This window comes from Lutjanus erythropterus, chromosome 3 (assembly GCF_056507025.1).
Source record: "Lutjanus erythropterus isolate fLutEry1 chromosome 3, fLutEry1.hap2, whole genome shotgun sequence".
Classification (NCBI taxonomy): domain Eukaryota; kingdom Metazoa; phylum Chordata; class Actinopteri; order Lutjaniformes; family Lutjanidae; genus Lutjanus; species Lutjanus erythropterus.
In genome coordinates, this window is record NC_139319.1 from 752,523 (window position 1) to 770,905 (window position 18,383).

The 18,383-nt window shown below is 42.2% G+C and overlaps 1 protein-coding gene and 1 long non-coding RNA gene across 3 annotated transcripts in view; one reads left to right on the forward strand and one right to left on the reverse strand.

The window, feature by feature from the left end:
* On the forward strand, positions 1-14,717 carry LOC146329314 (uncharacterized). The gene is made up of 3 exons (XR_014769805.1): positions 1-309; positions 5,408-5,512; positions 14,637-14,717. It is a non-coding gene; the product is annotated as an uncharacterized LOC146329314 (long non-coding RNA).
* The window catches only part of jag1a (jagged canonical Notch ligand 1a), a 37,915-nt gene continuing 29,919 nt past the window's right edge, over positions 10,388-18,383 (reverse strand). The window contains exons 19-26 of one of the 2 annotated variants that reach the window (XM_084714553.1): positions 17,654-17,681; positions 16,687-16,772; positions 16,418-16,531; positions 15,930-16,039; positions 14,887-15,117; positions 14,655-14,777; positions 12,587-12,737; positions 10,388-11,637 (exon numbers count right to left, since the gene is read on the reverse strand). In XM_084714553.1, the coding sequence (XP_084570679.1) occupies positions 11,123-11,637; positions 12,587-12,737; positions 14,655-14,777; positions 14,887-15,117; positions 15,930-16,039; positions 16,418-16,531; positions 16,687-16,772; positions 17,654-17,681 (1,358 nt within the window). In that variant the 3' untranslated portion in view covers positions 10,388-11,122. Of the gene's footprint in view, positions 11,641-12,586; positions 12,738-14,654; positions 14,778-14,886; positions 15,118-15,929; positions 16,040-16,417; positions 16,532-16,686; positions 16,773-17,653; positions 17,682-18,383 lie in introns of both variants that reach the window. The other variant, XM_084714552.1, reaches the window with a different exon arrangement.

Genomic DNA, 18,383 nt, shown 5'->3' on the forward strand with positions numbered 1-18,383 from the left:
TCTGAGTTTTCTCGGCTTTTTGTTTGAATTCTTCTCAGTTTTATGAGGTTTCTTCGAGCTGTTTTGACTTTTACGACTTTTATCGGCTTTGGTCGAATGGTTTCTCTTCAGTTTTCTTTTCCTCCTCTTTCGTCTGATCCTTTGACCTCCCAACAGAATAACTGAGGCTCGGTCTAATCAGTACTTTGGTTTTTAGGTTTGAGGTGGAGGATGATGGGAAGTGAACGGCCACAGCTCTCTGGCCTTTTCCCAGGATGAAGAATCACTGGATCTTTTCTCTGATGGACCAGCAGCAGCAGAGTGTTCAGGGTAAGAGCCTCTAGTTTCTTTAAGCTTTAATGTCAAGAAAAACAATCCGTCATAAAGACCCAGCCGAATTAAAGTTAGAGGACACTGAGAAACAGGAAGAGTTCAGGTCCCAGACTGACCTGCAGTCCAGACTGTTGAGCAGCTGAAGTCAGATATCAAACAAGAATGAGAAAGAATTGACCTTTAAAACTTCAACAAACTGACTGAGTGTAGAAGAAAAGATGATGGATCACAGATATTTTCTAAAAACTATAAAGTTTATCAGTTTGAACAGGAAAGATCTGGTCTCTGTGCTGAATTCAGTGGCACGTGTCCCAGACCACCTCTGATGTGGTCTGGGCCGTCATTGGCTGGACGATCGATTGATTGGTCAAGGAAATAATCGTCATAATAATTAATAATGAATATAATTGTTAGTTGCAGTCCTGAAGTTTGAGTGTGAATATAGATGTTCTAAAAAAAATAATACCTGAGAAATGAACCGTCTTCAGTTATCACCTCACTGTTCAAATATTCATTTCCAAAATATTTCTCTTTATTCTTCAGTTCTGGAGAGAAAATGTGATCCAGTAAGAGGTTTAAAAAGACGACGGAAAGATAGAACGTTCCAGTCAGAGAACGTTCCTGATCCACTTTAAAAAAGCAGAAATGAATCTCACCTCTCTGAGGAGAAACACACCGTAAAGATCGCAGCATGTTTGTCTAATTTGATATTGATCTGCTGAAGTCTGGTTTGGAGGAGGAAGAGAGGAGGAGGAGGACGAGGGTGCGTTTGTTTTAGTCATGAGGACACACAGCTGAATAATGAGCAGTTATTATGGACCAGCTCTAAATGATTCTAGGATTTCTCCCTGCAGCTGCTTTTCTTTCTTTTCTCCTTTTTCCTGCAGCTTTTTTATTCTCTTTGAAGACAGCAGCTGTGACCACGTGTTTGTCTTAAGTGTTTTTCTGATGGAGGTTTTATTTAGATTATTATTGGAGTAAAAAATGCAGTTATTATGTTTACTGTATATTTTAGATGAATGGGAAATGAAGTTGAAGCTGCTGGGCAGCGCTGTGGACAGAAGTCTGGTTACGATCAGAGCAGCCTGAGCTTTCTGATCACAGAGATTCAAAATCAGAAACACTTTATTGAACTTTATTGATCCTCAGGGGGAAATTGTTGATGTTACAGGTGCTTCTGTTCAAGAATAGAAAACATGCACATGTATATAAGCATACAAAAACAGACAAATATGATAAAGAAGCTAAAAGTTTAAAATAAATAAAAGAAAAATGTGCAGGAGCGGCTGCAGCAGGTTTCCTGGAGCACACACACTTTGGTCAGATTTCATATGAACATCGTTATGATATAATAATGATATAATTGATCCCCTTTTAAAGCAGTTTACAGCAGGTGAAGAGGTAGAGATGAAGTTTTCCTCAGGTATGGTGTGAGAGAAGATGTCTGCAGGTGGACAGTTGAGTTTTGTTGGAGTGGATCCTGATCTTTTGCTGATTAATATGTATCTGAAGTATTGTGTCTACTTGTTGATGAAGGACAGATTGGACAGACTGACCTGTTGACTTTTTGGTTATGAGGCATCTCTCAAACCACCAGACCACCCTGCTAACAGCCCGGCCTCGTGTTGAGCTCCTGATGCTAATTTCTCTTTTCTGACTTTGATCCTGACTTTGCCGTAACCATTCCACTTCCCTTTTTCAACCGCAGCTAATTCATAAAACCCACGCTCGCTCCGCCAAAACGCCGCGAATACAGTCAGTGTCAAACTCATTTACATTTCTGCTCGGAGGATGGTGGTATACTGAGCATACCGTGGCTTGGCGGCCTGCGGTGCGCTCTGCCGCGTGGCTTTCCTCCAGGTTTAGGATCCCTGAGGCTGGTGAGCAACACCACAGATGTTTACTCCAAAAACCAAAGCAGAGAAACTGCATCCTAAGCAGTACTTTTCCTGTCAACGCTCCCTACTGGTCCGTCTGGGAACAGTGAACCAGGCCGGACTCACATCAGACCACCCAAACCGGACCGAGCCCATTCAAGTCACCAGCGCAGGACCCAGTGAGTCCAGAGGTGCCAGCAGCTGCAGCGGCAGCAGACTGTTGAACAGTGACTCATCTCAGCTGCTGAAGTTTAAATTGTGTTGTTCTTCATCATGTGGCTTCAAGATTCAGCCATTATCTGATGAGTCAGACTGGAAACAAAGTGCGACACAAACACTCAGGTCCACACACAGCAGCATGTGGTAGTCATTACACTCCCCATCACGACTGTCACAACACACACACACACACACACACACACACACACACACACAGACACACACACACACACACACACACACACACTCTGGGATGGGAATCTATGGTATGTACTTCAGTCTCCACTGTGGGTTCAGATTCTGGACGAGATGATTCGGCTTCAGGTCAGCTGGAACAAAACTGAGCTTCAGTCATTAAGAAACTTTAATGATCCTCACAGGAGAAACTCTGTCTTTGTACTGTAGATATCAGTCGAAATACTAGAAACACTTTCCTGGATCCTTCTAACCGCCCACTGCACTGAGCTGACTGATCCTCTGGTCAGCACTTTATTGAATAAAAAACAAACGGCCAATGAGAGGCATGGGGGGACTAATGATCAGCCAATCAGGGTGGAGTTTAGGTCGTTGTCAAGTCAAGCTGCGCGCTGCAACCAAAGAGGAGTAAAAACAATGTTGACCGCTGCAGGCGCCATCTACAGGGGGATTTGGGTTTTATAACCCCACCAGAGTTGAAGTTGAAGTTGGGGGTGCAGGAAGTCTCAGCCTCATATTTACACACAAATGATCTAAAAAATAGTCTTGAAGTCTAAATGTTCTCTTCAGCTTGTGTTTCTGGGACGCGAGACACACGAAGCTGCACTGATGCATGAGACGTGTGAATGAAAAACATGTCCGACCCGTGGCAGGACGTGATGTGATGTCTCAGTTTGACCAGTTCTCTGCAAGAAAAAGAAAACTAACCAAACGACTGCATGAAGCAGAAATGTGTGTTTAGGAGGAGTTTTGTCTTTATTGTGTGTTTCACCATCGTGGGAGGTTTTTGTTCAGAGAATGAGCTTCTTTGTGCAGATTTCTTCTTTTTTTCCTCTGTTTGCAGATTTGATTGTTAGAAATTGAGTCAAGATGTTGGACCTTTTTAGAAAAGACAGTGAACAGAAACAGAGAGAACTAGAGAGCGACGATAAAACATGTCAGGACTCATGACGGGATCCTGTCGGCACGAATCACTCTGGTTTCATTTCCTCGTCTGTGTTCGGCCTGCAGGGAGCTGACGTCAGTCCCTTTCTCCTCGCCGTCTCCACACTGCTGCAGTTCCCACAATGTTTCTGCACAGCTGAGTCATACTACCACACACACACACACACACACACACACACACTTCAACCACACCCCTCACAGAGCAATTTGTGAAAACACTGAGTTCTTAAATTACAAAAGCCCTAACCAGCAGACTGCAGTTGAACTTTGAATCAGTTCTCAGCTCACAGCTCCACATCTGTTCACATTATTACTGCAGTCACTCGCAGCGGGCGTTGAACCTCCAACCGCTCAGCAGTGTTGGTGCTTTGCTCCACGGAGGCTTGTAGCATCAGTTCTGTTCTCCATCTGACGTCCAGACGTTAACCTCCTCCAGCTCAGATTAGCGGAGCGTTGTGGAGGCGGCCGCTGTTGGTGATCCTGACCATCATGTTAGCTTTGAAGCTGCGAGAGAGAGAGGTTCAGATTTCATCACTCGGACCATTAAAAACACCAAATGAAAAAAAAAAAAACCTGAGGGGACACTGGACTGTGATGGTGACTGTGGAGCTGGAACAAAAACACACACACACACACACACACACACACACACACACACACACACACACACACACACACACACACACGAGGAGGAGCTGTGTTTTTGTGTGTGTGTGTGTGTGTGTGTGTGTGTTTGTGTGTGTGTGTGTGTGTGTGTGTGTGTTTGTGGTAACAACACCACAGTAAAGACAGTGGGGTTTAACCATTATGGTTTTGAAGTGCCAACAGCTACTGATTGTTGTCATTTTGAGCCAGATTTAGAATCAAACGAGTTTTGTTTCATGTTTCATCTCATTAACTACAAATATCATGTTTCACATGACTGAAGATTTCCAGGGTCTGGGCACTGATCACTGTGAGGACACTGAAACTGAAGGAATTCTTGTTATTCCTAGAAGTAACTTGCATTTTTAAGGGACTAAACATGCATGAAAAACTCATGAAACATGGCAGACATGGTGACAATTTAAAAACCAACTAACGCCGACCTGCACGTTCCAGAAACACCAGTAGATTTAAACTGCGAGCAGCATCGTACAGACCCTCACACACCAGCACAAGTCAGGAAACCAGGAAGCTGCTGTAACTTTAATCAACAGTCGATGATCAAATCCTCCACAGATTCCATGTTTGATAAAAGTTCCACCCTGAAGACGTCGACATGATAATTAGGACTCATTGTGCCACCTGCTGGAAACAGGAAGTAATCTCATGTGAAAGTCATTTGATTTACATGAAACTTGGTCCACACTTGATACACTGGAACATAACGTAGAATCAGTGGGTGTTCTCTGGTTCCACCTAGTGGAGACAGGAAGTGACATTGTCCTCCCTTGGGTAGAAAAAACGTATCATCCGGTCACCATTCTCTAACAAGGCAGCTTTCATTTTTATTTTAAACAAAATGAATCATGTTTTTTTTGTGGGGATAAAATGCTCAGAAATTCACGTCTGATATAAGTTGTGTTTGTGTTTGTGGGTGTGGTATAACAGCTGGTCACGCATGATGGTGGGCACAGGTATCATGTACACATGTAAAAAAAAGAGTCTCTTAGAGCCGCAGCCTAAACTCAACTGTAAGTCTGTGATTATAATTCAACAGGTTTGTTGCACATCTTGACCCGTGCTGGTTCCTCGCTGCTCGCTGTGTTTGTTTTTTCCAGCAGCGAATCATTTATTTCAGTTCACTATGAAAACATGGAGAGACTTTAAACCTGCAGCAGAAAAACTAACAGGTTTGTTTTTCGTCCTGTTATCAGCGAGCTCTGAGGACGAGGACGACCACGTTCCATGATGTCCACTGTGTGTGTTCAGACGATGGATGCTGATGATACAGGTGACCCCTGAGAATTCCTCTACCACAGGTAAGACTCCAAGAACAGCTGAACTCACCGTATGTCTGCGGTGTCATGAAGAGTGCTGGCCTCTGATTGGCTGTTCCATGTTGGATCTGGTTCAAATCAATTTACATGATCAACTTATACATTTATATGGTTCAAATCAGTTTGTTCAATTATTTAAAAAACAGTTGAATTACAGAATTTCCATCTGAAGCAACCAACGCTGAAAAAAACAAAATGCAAAATACATTCCATAACAGCCAAATTATCCGTTAAGATCCATGCTAATTAATCTTTATTTATTCTGTCAGTAAACAATGTAAATGGACGGGTGTGTCTCTGTTTTTCATCTGTGACTGAAAACAGTTAATAATAATAATAATAATAATAATAATAATAATAATAATAAAACTTACTACGTGGCAATAAAGAGTCAAGTAAAAGTGACGGACAGAACCTGCTCCTCTGTGCTGGATCCAGTCAGTCAGTACAGACGTTCCATCAGACTTTCCCAACGACAAACCAAAGTTTTATGTAAGTGGTGAAAATATTCTAAATATGGTGGACACTTAAACTGATAGATTTTTTTTAGGTGTCTAAATCACATGTTGCTGCTGACCCCTGTCCACAGCAGAACTTGGCTTCCTGTGCAGGTTCTCCTGTGAGACCAACAGAGTTCAGACTTGTGAACTTTGGGTCTCCTTATAGACGAATCCGACAATCACTTTGTGTGTTCCGCCATCTTGTGGCGCCACCACTGCAGCAGTGGCTCGTCGTGTCCGTCACTCTCAGTGTTTGCTGCTTGGGTCTAGAAGGGAACTGTGATCATGTGATCTGGCAGATCTGAGTTTCCTGCTAACAACATGAATAACTGGACTGATGCCCTCAACAACTGATGAAGGTTTCTTTTAGGATGGAGAAGATTTCACATAGTAGTTAGACGTTGGTTGTGATAAAACATTCATTTTTCATTGGGTATTGAATATTTCCTGTGACACACGGTGGTCCTCTCTGTAGGTTTGAGTCTTTGACAGCAGCTCTACTCATCAAGTAAAGGTTTGTGTGTTTAAATTGAGTTTTTTGCAAAGTTGAAGTTTGACTCGAGTGTTGGAGCAGCTGGACTGTTCAGGTTCTCCCCTACTTCCTTGACACCGTGGTCAAAAGTAACATTATGTAAAAAGTGAGTGTAGAAATAGAAAATGATCAACTTGTAATGACGGCTCACGTTCATTCACACTCGTACTGTCAGGAGACGCCGCCGCAGCAGCGACGGCCTGTTAACCTCCAGTAACCTTCAGTCAGATTCATCTACAGCAGCTTGTCGTGCAAAAGATGTAAAAGTCAAAGCTTTTATTTTAATGTTTCCTCTGCTGCTCATCTCGTTGAGAACATTAATTAGACTTTTAAAAAGTTTTTGCCTCCTCAGAGAACAAAAACTGATCACAGAAGAAACTAGAATTGTTCAGGTTATTCAGTTATTTTTAACTTCAGATGATTCAATGAAGACTTAAATTCACTGAGACGTACAATATGTCATCTATTTTCATCTGAATTAGATTTTTTTAAATCAGAGAAACATGGACAGAGACAGTGGGAGTCTGAGAGTGGAAGTTGTGGTCTGGACCGAGACGAGACCATAATGGCAGAGGAAGAGGGTGATCGGCGTCGTGGATTAACTCGGAGCATGAAAACACACACCGGCCACAAAACGATGCAAATGATCGGCTCCGTTCTCCGTCTGTCCCAGAAAACTCAGCCGCTCTCTGCTTATCAGCCTCTGTTTGACAAAGTCTGCAGAAAAATGGCCCTGAACGCAGGCGTCTCCTCTGAGCCGCCTCTGTTTGTTATGATGAAGAGTTCTGGTATGGAGGCAGAGATTCCTGCAGGAGGAGCGTTTCTCTTGTTTATCTGTGCCGCGCACGGCGCTTTATAAATGCTCTCACATGTCTGCAGAGGACAGTGTGATAGAGCTGAGGACAGGAGGAAGACTGAGACAGAGAGACCTCTGTTCGCCCGCAGCCTCCGATAATTAGACGAGAAGTCTGGGTCAAAAGAGCAACACGTCAAAGCGGCCGCGGCCCGCATCGACTGAATCATGGACGAAACTCTTTTCTTTTTTCAGACGTCTGACGACTCGACAGACGGACTCAGGATCAGCTGACGGTGTGCAGACATGACATTAGATCCCTTTAAATTAAAAGTAAAAAACATTTCATGAAATCTTAATTCAGTATGAAATATGATTATTGAATCAGAATGAATCAGAAGTTATGAAATGATAAAAAAAAATAACTTCACTAAAACCTGAAAATGAAATCAGGCTTTTAATTTGTTGGCTGAGGAAATTTTCTGTCATATCCTGCAATAAATCCCTTTAAATATGTATCTGACACATTAAAACAGCTGTTGTTGTTATCAGTTATTTTTCACTTGATACTTGATCCAAATACTAAAGACACTGTCGTGGTTCCCCAACTTCTTCTGACATGTGACCTTCAGAGGCCGAAAAAAGTTCACAACCCCACAGTGACTTTTAACAACAGCTGGAGAAACAACTGATAAAAAAAGATTCAAGATGAATTTTAGAGAAACATCAGAATCAGCAAACCTTCAGGGCTGCAACCAACCATTATGTTCAGAATTGATTATTCTGGTAATTATTTTCTTTATTGGTTCATAAAATGTTTAAAAAAAGGTGAAAAATGTTGATCAGTGTTTCTCAGAGTCCAAGACGACGTCCTCAAACGTCTCGTTTTGTCCACAAACTCAAAGATACTCAGTTTACTGTCAGAGAGGAAAGAAACCAGAAAATATTCACATTTAAGAAACTGAAATCAGAGAAATTGGACTTTAAAAAAAAAAATTAAAATATGATTCATAATGATTAGTTGATTATCGAAATAGCTGCTGATTAATTAATAGTCAAGTAATAACTGTTAAATTGATTAATGGCTTTAGTTCTAGTTCCAGTGAAACACTTTCTTCTTCTCTTTATTCACTGATTTGTGTGAATCTGGATCAGATTGTTCTGGTTTTCCCTCTCAGGGATTTACAGTTTCCTGATAAAAACATTGTTGCTTAAGTAGCTAAGCGCTAACTGCTGCTATCTGCAGCTGTTGTTAACTGGCAATGGAGTCGGGCTCCAGACATCCCAGTTAACAGGGCTGGACTGGGACGGACCCCAGCCTCTGAGACTGACAGGGAACACAGTACTGAGGTGGTTTACAGCCTTTAACTGCTGTGAACTGTAGTGCAGTGAGCTAAGTCAGCTAGCTGCACAGCTAACAAAGCTAACAACACTACAATTAGTCCTTTTTGGAACAAACAAAATAATAACATGTAGGTGTTCCTTGGGAACCAAAGTGGGTGTGTCATATTCTACAGGTTGTTGTCTGTTGTGCAGCTCTGTTGGTGACATCCTCAGTTAAAATGGTTCAACTTAAAACTGGTGGAAATTCAGGCTGTTTTCAACCATGACAGCACCAAAGTTCTAAGGATCTTGAACAGAACAGGTTCAAGAACCAGAGATTATTTGGTGGAAAAGGGCCTCTGCTGCTGCACGTTAATGATGGCTACAGTTGGCAGCGGTTAGCGGTTAGCTAGTTTAGCAACAAGTAAAATCTGCCCGTCCATCAGGAAACCACCTTGGTACTGTATTCCCTGTCATCAGACTGGCCTCCATCGGTCTCGGGGTGAGTCTGGACCTGAGCTGGACTGGATGAAGCTCCACCCACTGACTCTGCAGTGAAAACTGCAATCTAGTAAACCGTGCAGGATTATAAATGTTTTCTTAAAAAAGAAAAATCACCTTTGCAAATGTTGGGAAGAAAAAAGCACAACACTGAATGTGAACAAGTTTACAGGAAAAAACTCCACAGGGCTCCTTTAATGACTCGGATTGTTACAAACACATGGAAACAGGATCCGAAGCCTGTCCTCAACTCTTATTTTTACACTGTACAAAATATACAAAATACTACAAAACAAGTTGCATCCCTTGAAGATTTTTTCAGTAGCAAAAGCAAAATGTCTGCCACCAAGTTGGTTTATATAAAAAGACCCTGCAGCAGCAAAATCTGACTCCGCCCTCCCAGCAGCCCAACCCCCCCCCCCCCCCCCCCCCCTCCATTTACCTGTAAAGTACTTAGAACAGAACTTCCTGCCAAACCAACACGTTCTCACCCCAGCTGGTCAAATACCAACACTGCTTTGTTTAATTTACCCTTTAGTGTCTGTACGAGACGTGTCAAACACACGGTTAACTGACGGTTGCAGTTTGGTTACGTTTAGAGAAGGATCATAGTTTGGGTTCAAACGTGAGTCACGTGATGTAAGTGAAGTAACAGAACTTTATGCATCATTAAAAGATGAAGTTGAGTTCTGGGTTAATCCAGAACATGATCCCTGGTCCTGGTTCCTGCAGGTTTCAACAAGTTCAATTTAAGACATTTTAAAACCTTTTAAAGAACATTATGAAAGCAGTTTAAGACCTACTTCTACTGTATGAAGGAACATAAGAGTCCAGTGGTTTTGTTCTGTACTTTTTACAGTGTGATCAATACATTGAGTTAATGCAATTTTATTTAAAAAAAAACAGTTAACTTCATCATGCAATTATTTTTTAACATCTGTAAAGATCATATTTATGACATTTTAAGGGCTGAAATTCAAATTATTTGATTTTAGATGTTAGGACCTGCAGAAAACCTGATGAAGTTACTCACAGACACACTGTCTGTTCCCTTCAGCAGTGAAATATACGTCGACTCTGTTTAGACTGAATATTTATTAGATTTAGATTAGATTTCAGAAGGTGTGTGGTATCTAACAGTCTGATCCGATGTGACGATAATGTTGACGTGTCGCAGCAGCAGCTTGAAGCGGTCGATGCAGCGTCTACATCTTTATGTCTCTGTCCTTTAGTGTCGGTATGAGACACCGGGAGACGTGACGAAGCGTCGGTATTTGATGACCTGGGAGTGAGAACATCCAATAAAACGGCATCAAACAACAGAAAATGTACAAAACATTTACTTGGGGCACAAAAATGCCCAAATCCAAAAGGCTAAAAATAAACTATTTGAAGAACACTTTTGGCGTTGATGAAAAACATATCAGAAAAATATTTCCATCAAGAAATCGTAAGCTTCTGCAGCCGTCGAACCTTCGACTTGGAACAATACTCATAAATTAAAAACAGAATATCTTAAGGCTCTTGATGATTAAGTTAATAAATCAAATATACACAATGATTAATTAAAAATTATTTACACTTCTATACAGAGACATTCTACATGGACAGTTCTTCATATTGACTCGAATTCCCCAAAAAACACAAAATAAATATTTGTCGGATGCTGCGGAGCAACAAGGTCGCAGCACGTCCAAATACAGAAGTCTTTCTTGAATGAAACATCGTGCGCGTTAGGAAAAAATCTGCACGTACAAGTTCTGGTGTTTACGAAGGCGTCCACGACATCGGAGATCCAGCCAACCGCGGGGGACCGTTCAGACCAGCGTCAGTCAAAACATAAATTAAACAGCAAAAAAATCATCTTGAAATTAAATTCTGAACAACAAAACAACAACCTACAAATAAACAAGCGTCTCTGGAGTCATCTGGCGTCCCGTCGGTTATACGATGAACTCCGTCCTGTTGACGCTCTGAGACTGCAGCTGTCTGTTGTCCTGTTTGTTAGTCCAGTGTGGGGGTTTGCCCGTCGTATGGCGGGGACCTCGTTCCTCCCAGTCTACCAGCGAGTACGCCGGCGGCGCCCGGGCGAACCTCGCCTTCCGCAGCCTCTTGTCCATCTCGTCCTCGTCCGATTGGCTCCCGGCGTCTGATTTCCTGATCTTGGCGTTGATGGAGTTCTTGTCCTCGCAGAGGTGGTGGTGCAGGAGGAGGTGGTGGTTCGGTGGGTTTTTCTCGATGGGGTTCTTGATGTGGTTGAGCTGCTCGCGGGCGGCGCTGACGCTGTTGTGGAGGGCGTTGTTGTCCTCGGCGGCAGGCGTCAAAGACGGCGGCTGCGTGCTGACCCCCGTGTGGGCGCTCTGCTTCCTCCGCCGCCTCACGCACCACAGCAGCATCGAGGCGATCGCCAATGCCCAGACAACAGTCACCACGGAAACCAGCAGGGGCACGAGGTGGTCTGCTGGACGGAAAGGAAAAAACAAACAGAGGTCAGCTGAGATACTCGAGTAAAAGTAAAAGTACTGATTCAACTTGTTTACTGCAGTAAAGGTGAAAAAGTTCAGGCTCTGAAATGTCCTCAGAGTGTAAAAGTAAAAAGTCGTCCTCTGAAGGACTGTTTCTGTCCAAAGACAACTGACCCTCAGCTTTTCTCCCGTCAAACGTCCCTCTCGTCTCTTTCATCTCGTTACGTCTTTTGCATAACTTTTAGTGTCATTACAACTTTTCTTTTCCTTTAGTTTTTCATCTTATGTTGTTTTTTGCCTTGTTTCATCTTGTTATGTCACGTTAAGTCATGTGACACACACTGATAGATTCACGTAACTCATGTTTTCTACGTGTTACGGTTTCAGGTGGGGTTTGGCTTTATGACGCCATTTCTTTATTTTTCATCGTGTTTTCCGTGTTGCTTTCACTGTTCCTGCACATGTGAGTCCTGGCAAAAAGCAACAGAGAGAACAGAAGCAAAAATAAAGAGAGAGAAATGATGACCTGGAAACTCTAGATTCATTTTTTTGAATTCAAAAGTCTCAGTACTCTTAATGGAACCACGTCCTGCGAGCTTCTGTTCACAAACTGCAGGCCGATAATCTGAACTGATGGTCACAAAACTTCAGGCTGACGGCTGCGAGTGAACGAGGGTCCACATGTTGATGTAGAAGTTGTTCACACTCATTTATTTTTAAGTTTAAATTCTGGTCTCTGGTCTCTTAAATGTTTAAAATTGTTCAGAGGTCAGATTTAAAATCATCCATCCATTCACTAAAAACACGCAGTGTGACAAAACAGTCAAAGACCTGGACTCTGATTGGTCAGTTCTGGTGGAGACCGATCCATCGTCATCACACTGAAATTATTTTGTGAAACTCAACAATCTGAGAGTTTGAGGTGTAGAAGGAGCGTCTCACCGGTGGCGTTGTGGCTCTGGCGTCTCTGGATGCGGACCTCGGCGATGGCGCTGATGATGCTGCTGTTGGCGCCCCTCTTGCTCACCAGATCCATGATCTTGTCTGTGATTTCCTTGACGAAGGTCGAACCTCTCCTCTGGTCGTCTGTGGACTGACACATTCGACAGAGACAGTCCATTATGGTCCGTGTGGGACGTCTCAGTCTAAATAAATGCTCACTGCGGTGCCGTCTGATTACTGATTCATGCACAAACAGGTCGTGAAAGCTTTTCCATTCCCGAGAAAACTCATCTGGCGTGCAGGAAGCGTTTTAGTTTTCTGGCTGCAGCAGCTGCGGTTTGAACAGTTTGTTAACATTTCAAACTTGAAGCTTCATGACAGTGACGGAGATTTACTCCGCTGCTGCTCTTATCTTTAAATTCTTGCTCCTTTTCCGTTTTATGACTCCAGACGTTTGCTGAATGTTAATGTGACGGACTGGAAATGAGATGATATCAGCTGACGATGACGGCGGCTCTGCAGCTCGTCATCATCACGTTACTCCGCCCACTTCTGTTCTAGACGCTCGACTCTGAAACTCCTCAACTAAAGACGAGAGCTCAGACTCCTGAGGCCAATAAAGACTTCAGGGAGTAAAGACTGTCTCTATTCTTTATACAGAATAAATACACAGAAACATTTTTATAATAATCCCTCAAACGTGATTATCAAACGTTTGTGATCGATATCAAACAGAAGCAGGACAGTTTAAACAAAATGATACCAGGACACTGAAACAATAAACTTTCATCTGTCGTCTTCAGAACTGGGACAAAAGTGTGTTTTGAGGAGTTTTGATTTTTACTCGTTTGATTTGATTCAAACTCTCAGCTATTAATCCTGATTACAGTTTTTATTGAATTCAGACACAAAATGTCCCATGTTTTCATTTCACAGCGTCGTCATAGTGACAAGACATTTTATTGTTTAAAGTGTCTCAGAGTCTCTTCATGTTCATCAAAATACACGTTTTTAAACCATAACTCTTATTGATCTTTGATTTAGAAGTTTGCCAGAGTTCGATCAATATTCCTGACTTTTCCTCAGAGTCCAGCTGACCCGGTTTATTAAATCAGGTCTGATGAGTTGACAGAAATGTGGGACACGACTTTAAAAGTCCGACATTTTCAGGTTGTAGAACTGAGAACTGTGTTTTTAAATTCTCGTCTGTTTTCTGTTTAGAAATTAAAGCAAACCAAAACATTTGATACTTTTTTTCATCCAGTTATTTCTACCTGTACGTTTGTTTGTTCAGATTTTGTTTCTGCACAGCTGAGGAGCAGAAAAGAGTAAAGACGATGATTTAAGATTCAGATCTGACTGACATCAGTTTGACAAACACGTCTGACTCTTCAAAAGTTCAGACTCAAGAGTTTAAAGTTTCTAGTAAACTTCACACACGTACTTTGGTTTTAGAACATTTTCCTCAGAATTCAAATTAAATCCTTTCTGTCAAATCAGATATTATTAAAGCTGATATTTATCTTCTATCACACATCAATACTGATCGTTTATTGTTCAACCCTACAAAATAAAAGTCTGTACTAAACTTGAATTAAGAAAAATGATCAAATATAGAAAATTCTTCTTATAAAACTTACAAATAAAAACAATGTGCTTTATATTCTATTAAAATAAAAAAAAATGGAATTTAATCTCATTTATTATTATTGGATTTTATGAGTTTTATTCCATTTTACTTTATTCAACATTATCTGTGATTTTATTGTCAGTTTTGTTGTATGGTGGTTTTATCCTTTTATTTTTTCTTTATTATTTAGTTTTTATTTTATTTTCACTATTTTATTTCCCAGTCTGGGTTTTATTTAACTTTTATTTAATATTATTTAATGCTTTTAAATGGATTTGATTGTTTCTCTGTCAACAGTTTTATTCTTTGTTTTGATTTCCTGTTTGAAATGGAGAATAATGAGTTTTAATTTCACTCTAGTTTAGTTTTCACTGTGTTTCCGTCTGTAAATTCACCTGAATGAAATGTTCCCAAACAAAGAAAGGAGACGTGACTCACGATGGCTACGTGGATCTCGTTGTTGGCGCTGAGCGACGGCTCACAGGTCGTGGACACGGAGGACAGATTCTTGATGACGTAGAGGCTCCTGAGCTCACGACAAACCTGCTCCACCGTCACACCCTGAAACACCACAGCAGAGGAGCTACGTCAGTCAAACTGCTGCAGGACACGTTTCTGTCAACAGAACCAGTGTTTCAGAGTTCTGTTGGACGCCGAGGCTGCGACTCACCCGCATCATGACGTCCTTGTTGAAGGTGAAGGTGACGTTGGCGCAGCCGCTCTCTGGGTGACACCTGGCTGGGGGCGGGGCCCGGTGGGAGGGGCCCCAGCACTCGCCCTGGCTGGAGCAGGGCCTGACGAAGCAGCGCTCGTCCCGGACGGCGACGCAGGTCTGACCGGCCGGACACTCGGAGCCACGAGTCTTACTGTGGAGGCTGCAGGGTTTAGGTCCACACCACAGCTGTCGAGACACGAGGATCAGGTTCGATAAAGAACACTAAAATATTTCAGTTTTGGATTCTTAAAGGGACAGTTCAGATTATTTTAAGTAAGGTTCTATGAGGTTCTTCTCAGTAGATGGAGGTCAACAGCAGCACAGATTTTATTCTCCTACAGTCAGTTTAAAATATTTTCAACACTTCATCTTTCTGTCAGAAAACCACCGTTCTATAAGACAAATATCACTCTCTGCAAATCTACTGAACTCCATTCACAAAGTCATTTTACTTGCAGAACATGTACGTTGTTGTCTACTGCTGCCTCCATCTGTCAGCTTGTTTGGGTTATTGTGCTGCTTCAGTGTTTTAAAGGGTTAGTTCAGATTCACTAAAGTCACACAAAAACACAAACTAACTAACAGATTGAGGCAAAAGTAGACCAGCATCTGCTGTGTTCTGTTTGTTAGTGTGGAGAGAGAGATTTGACTTTTCTAGAACGGTGGTTTCCTGTTAGAAAAGTCGTCTGACAGAAAGGTAAAAACACTTCCTGTCTTATAGGAGAACAGAGTGACTGTATCTGCAACATGGTACATTAGGAGAAATCTGAACTATCCCTTTATGTTTTCTACATTTTGATGTTTTTGCAGCTCAGAACAATTCAGCACTTAGATTTTTTTCTTCCTTGATCACAGAAATTTTGTCATTTTTTAAGGCTGTTTCAAAAAAAAAAATCTAAATGTCTGTTTTTATTTTTCTGCAGGTTTTCAAGGACCTGTGGAGCTGTGAACTCGACTTGAGGAAGAACACATGGACGCAGATCAGGTGGGAGTCGTACCTTGGTGCAGCTCACTCTCCCGTTGTGGCAGCGGCAGGTGTTGCAGTCTTCGTCCCATCTGCTTCCATCCAGAGCGAGCAGCCCTCCGACCACACAGGGCCTCCCGGATGCTGCGGCACAGACACAGCAGCGTCACCGTCAGCACCGACCCGACGCCAACACGCATCAGAGGGCGGAGTCAGCGGCTCACAGCGAATAAATCTGCTTTATGGTTCATTAGCTAACGATGACTCAATTATCAAAACAGTTGCAGATCAATTTAATAATTGATTAATCGTTGCAGGTCTATAAATAAACACAAGCAGTCATGTGACTGTGACTTCCTGTTTCATATAAAACCTCAGACACTTGTTATTTCTTCTTGAACTGAGAGTCAGACAGTTGTTTGTCTGTTGGACGGTGACTCGAGACTCGTGGTAAACATGATGTCTGCTGTGACTCTGCAGGTGACGTGAACTTTACTGGTCTCACCGTCTGACAGGTCTTACCTTCTTGGCAGCGCCGGCCGGTTCGTCCTGGTGGACACACGCAGCGATAACCATCGATCTCGTCCACGCAGGTGGAGCCGAAGGCGCACGGCGACGACTGGCACTCATTGATGTCTGAAGGAGAGACGGGACAGTTAGTAGTTTTGTCCACTCGAACTTTAATCACATTTATCTGTCCTCAGTAACAGAAGCCAGGCTTCCGTGTCCAAACAGAAGGTGAGAGGCTGAAAACACAGATGGAGGTTAACGGGTCAAAGGTCAACACTCACTGATCCTGCAGTCTGGGCCGGCGAACCCCGGAGCACATTCACACCGATACCAGTTGTCTCCATCGACACAAGTCCCGCTGTTGTAACTGCAGGAGGACAGAGGACATTACTGACGTCCTGCACAACTACGATCTCAGTTATAGACAGAAAAATCTTCGGGTTTTCTGATCGGCGTGTTTTCACAGATATGAGCAGATTCTGACTCTGAGGTTTGGACGGACGAGCCGGAGCTCAGCAGATAAAAAGTCAAACTGGCAGCGACGGATCTGTTCTGTTCCAGAGTAGATTTGGTGGAGGGAAAGACGACGAGGACGACTTAATGTAGTTTATCGCTGCAAACAAAGAGCAGCTGCACAAACACACTGAGACGTCAGTTTCTGATCAAACAACTCCGACATTCTTCAACATCTCTAAAATATATACATATATAAATATCACAAAATAAAACATTAAATCATCCGTACACACACCACACATGATGTGTGTGTATCTGATCCACCAACCAGGAAGTATTTTAGTGAGAAATCTTCATTTTTTAAAACTGTTCATAAAGTATCTTTATGGATTATATCGATGCTGACTGTCGACATGTTTTTATCTTGTGTCTCTAGATTTACATGTTTGTTTTGACATTTTCCTCAGAGAGCAGTGAGGTTTACTTTAACCTACAGACACAGTGACTGCAGGAAGATAATCAGGTTGTGTGACGCTGCTGTTAGTTTCTGATGTGGTTTAATGTGTGAACTGTTTTACTGACGGCGGCTGATCAGCTTCATTATCAACTAACTGATCTGATGTCAGCGACTCACTGCTCACAGTAAAAAACGATTATTTGTACAAACTGAGTTTTATAAGAGCAGCTTTATTGGTCATGACTGAATTTTATGTTGTTTTCTTTTTCACATAACAGCTGTGTGTGTGTGTGTGTGTGTATGTGTGTGTGTGTGTGTGTGTGTGTGTAACTCACCAGGGATGAGGACTGCAGTTGTTGGCATCTGGAAAATAAATAAAAAAGATGTGTTAGATTTCCCAGAGTTCAACATGAATACTTTTTTCCACCTGTCCAGTCGGACCAGTGGGTCAGAGATCTACTAGCCCAAAGTCAACTTTTACTTGCCAACGTACAAACTCTTTCATTTATTAGTGTTTATCAAATAACAGCAGAGGTAAGTTAACTCTCAGGTTAAATGCCAGGAAATAAAAAAAATGTCCCTCACTGTCCACGGTGACGTCTTTAAATGTCTCGTTCTGTCTAAAACGTCTTTTTTACCACTCGCCTGGTCAGCCATGTGAGCTGTCAGATTTACTTGCCCAGTATGGCGTTTTAGTTGCCGTGGGCGAGCGGGTAACTCTTCTCGCTGAACCCTGCTTCCCTCACTGAGTTTAGATCCAACATTAAATATCTTCAGTCACAGAAGAAACGTTCAGACATTCATGAGACGTCTGGACGAACATAACAGACTGAAATAATAAAAATATATTTATGATGTCATATCTGAGCGTCTAAATGAAAATAAATGCTCATCAAGTTCAACAAGCAGCTAATTTTGTTGTTTAGACTGTTTGTCAGACTGAAGGCTGCAGATCTGATCCAGGTTTTTTAGACACCTGAAAAAAAAATAATTTAAACGCTGCAAGTAGAATATTTTCTGTTCAGATACGAGTCAACGTGACTCAGCGAGGATCGAGGCTGCAGT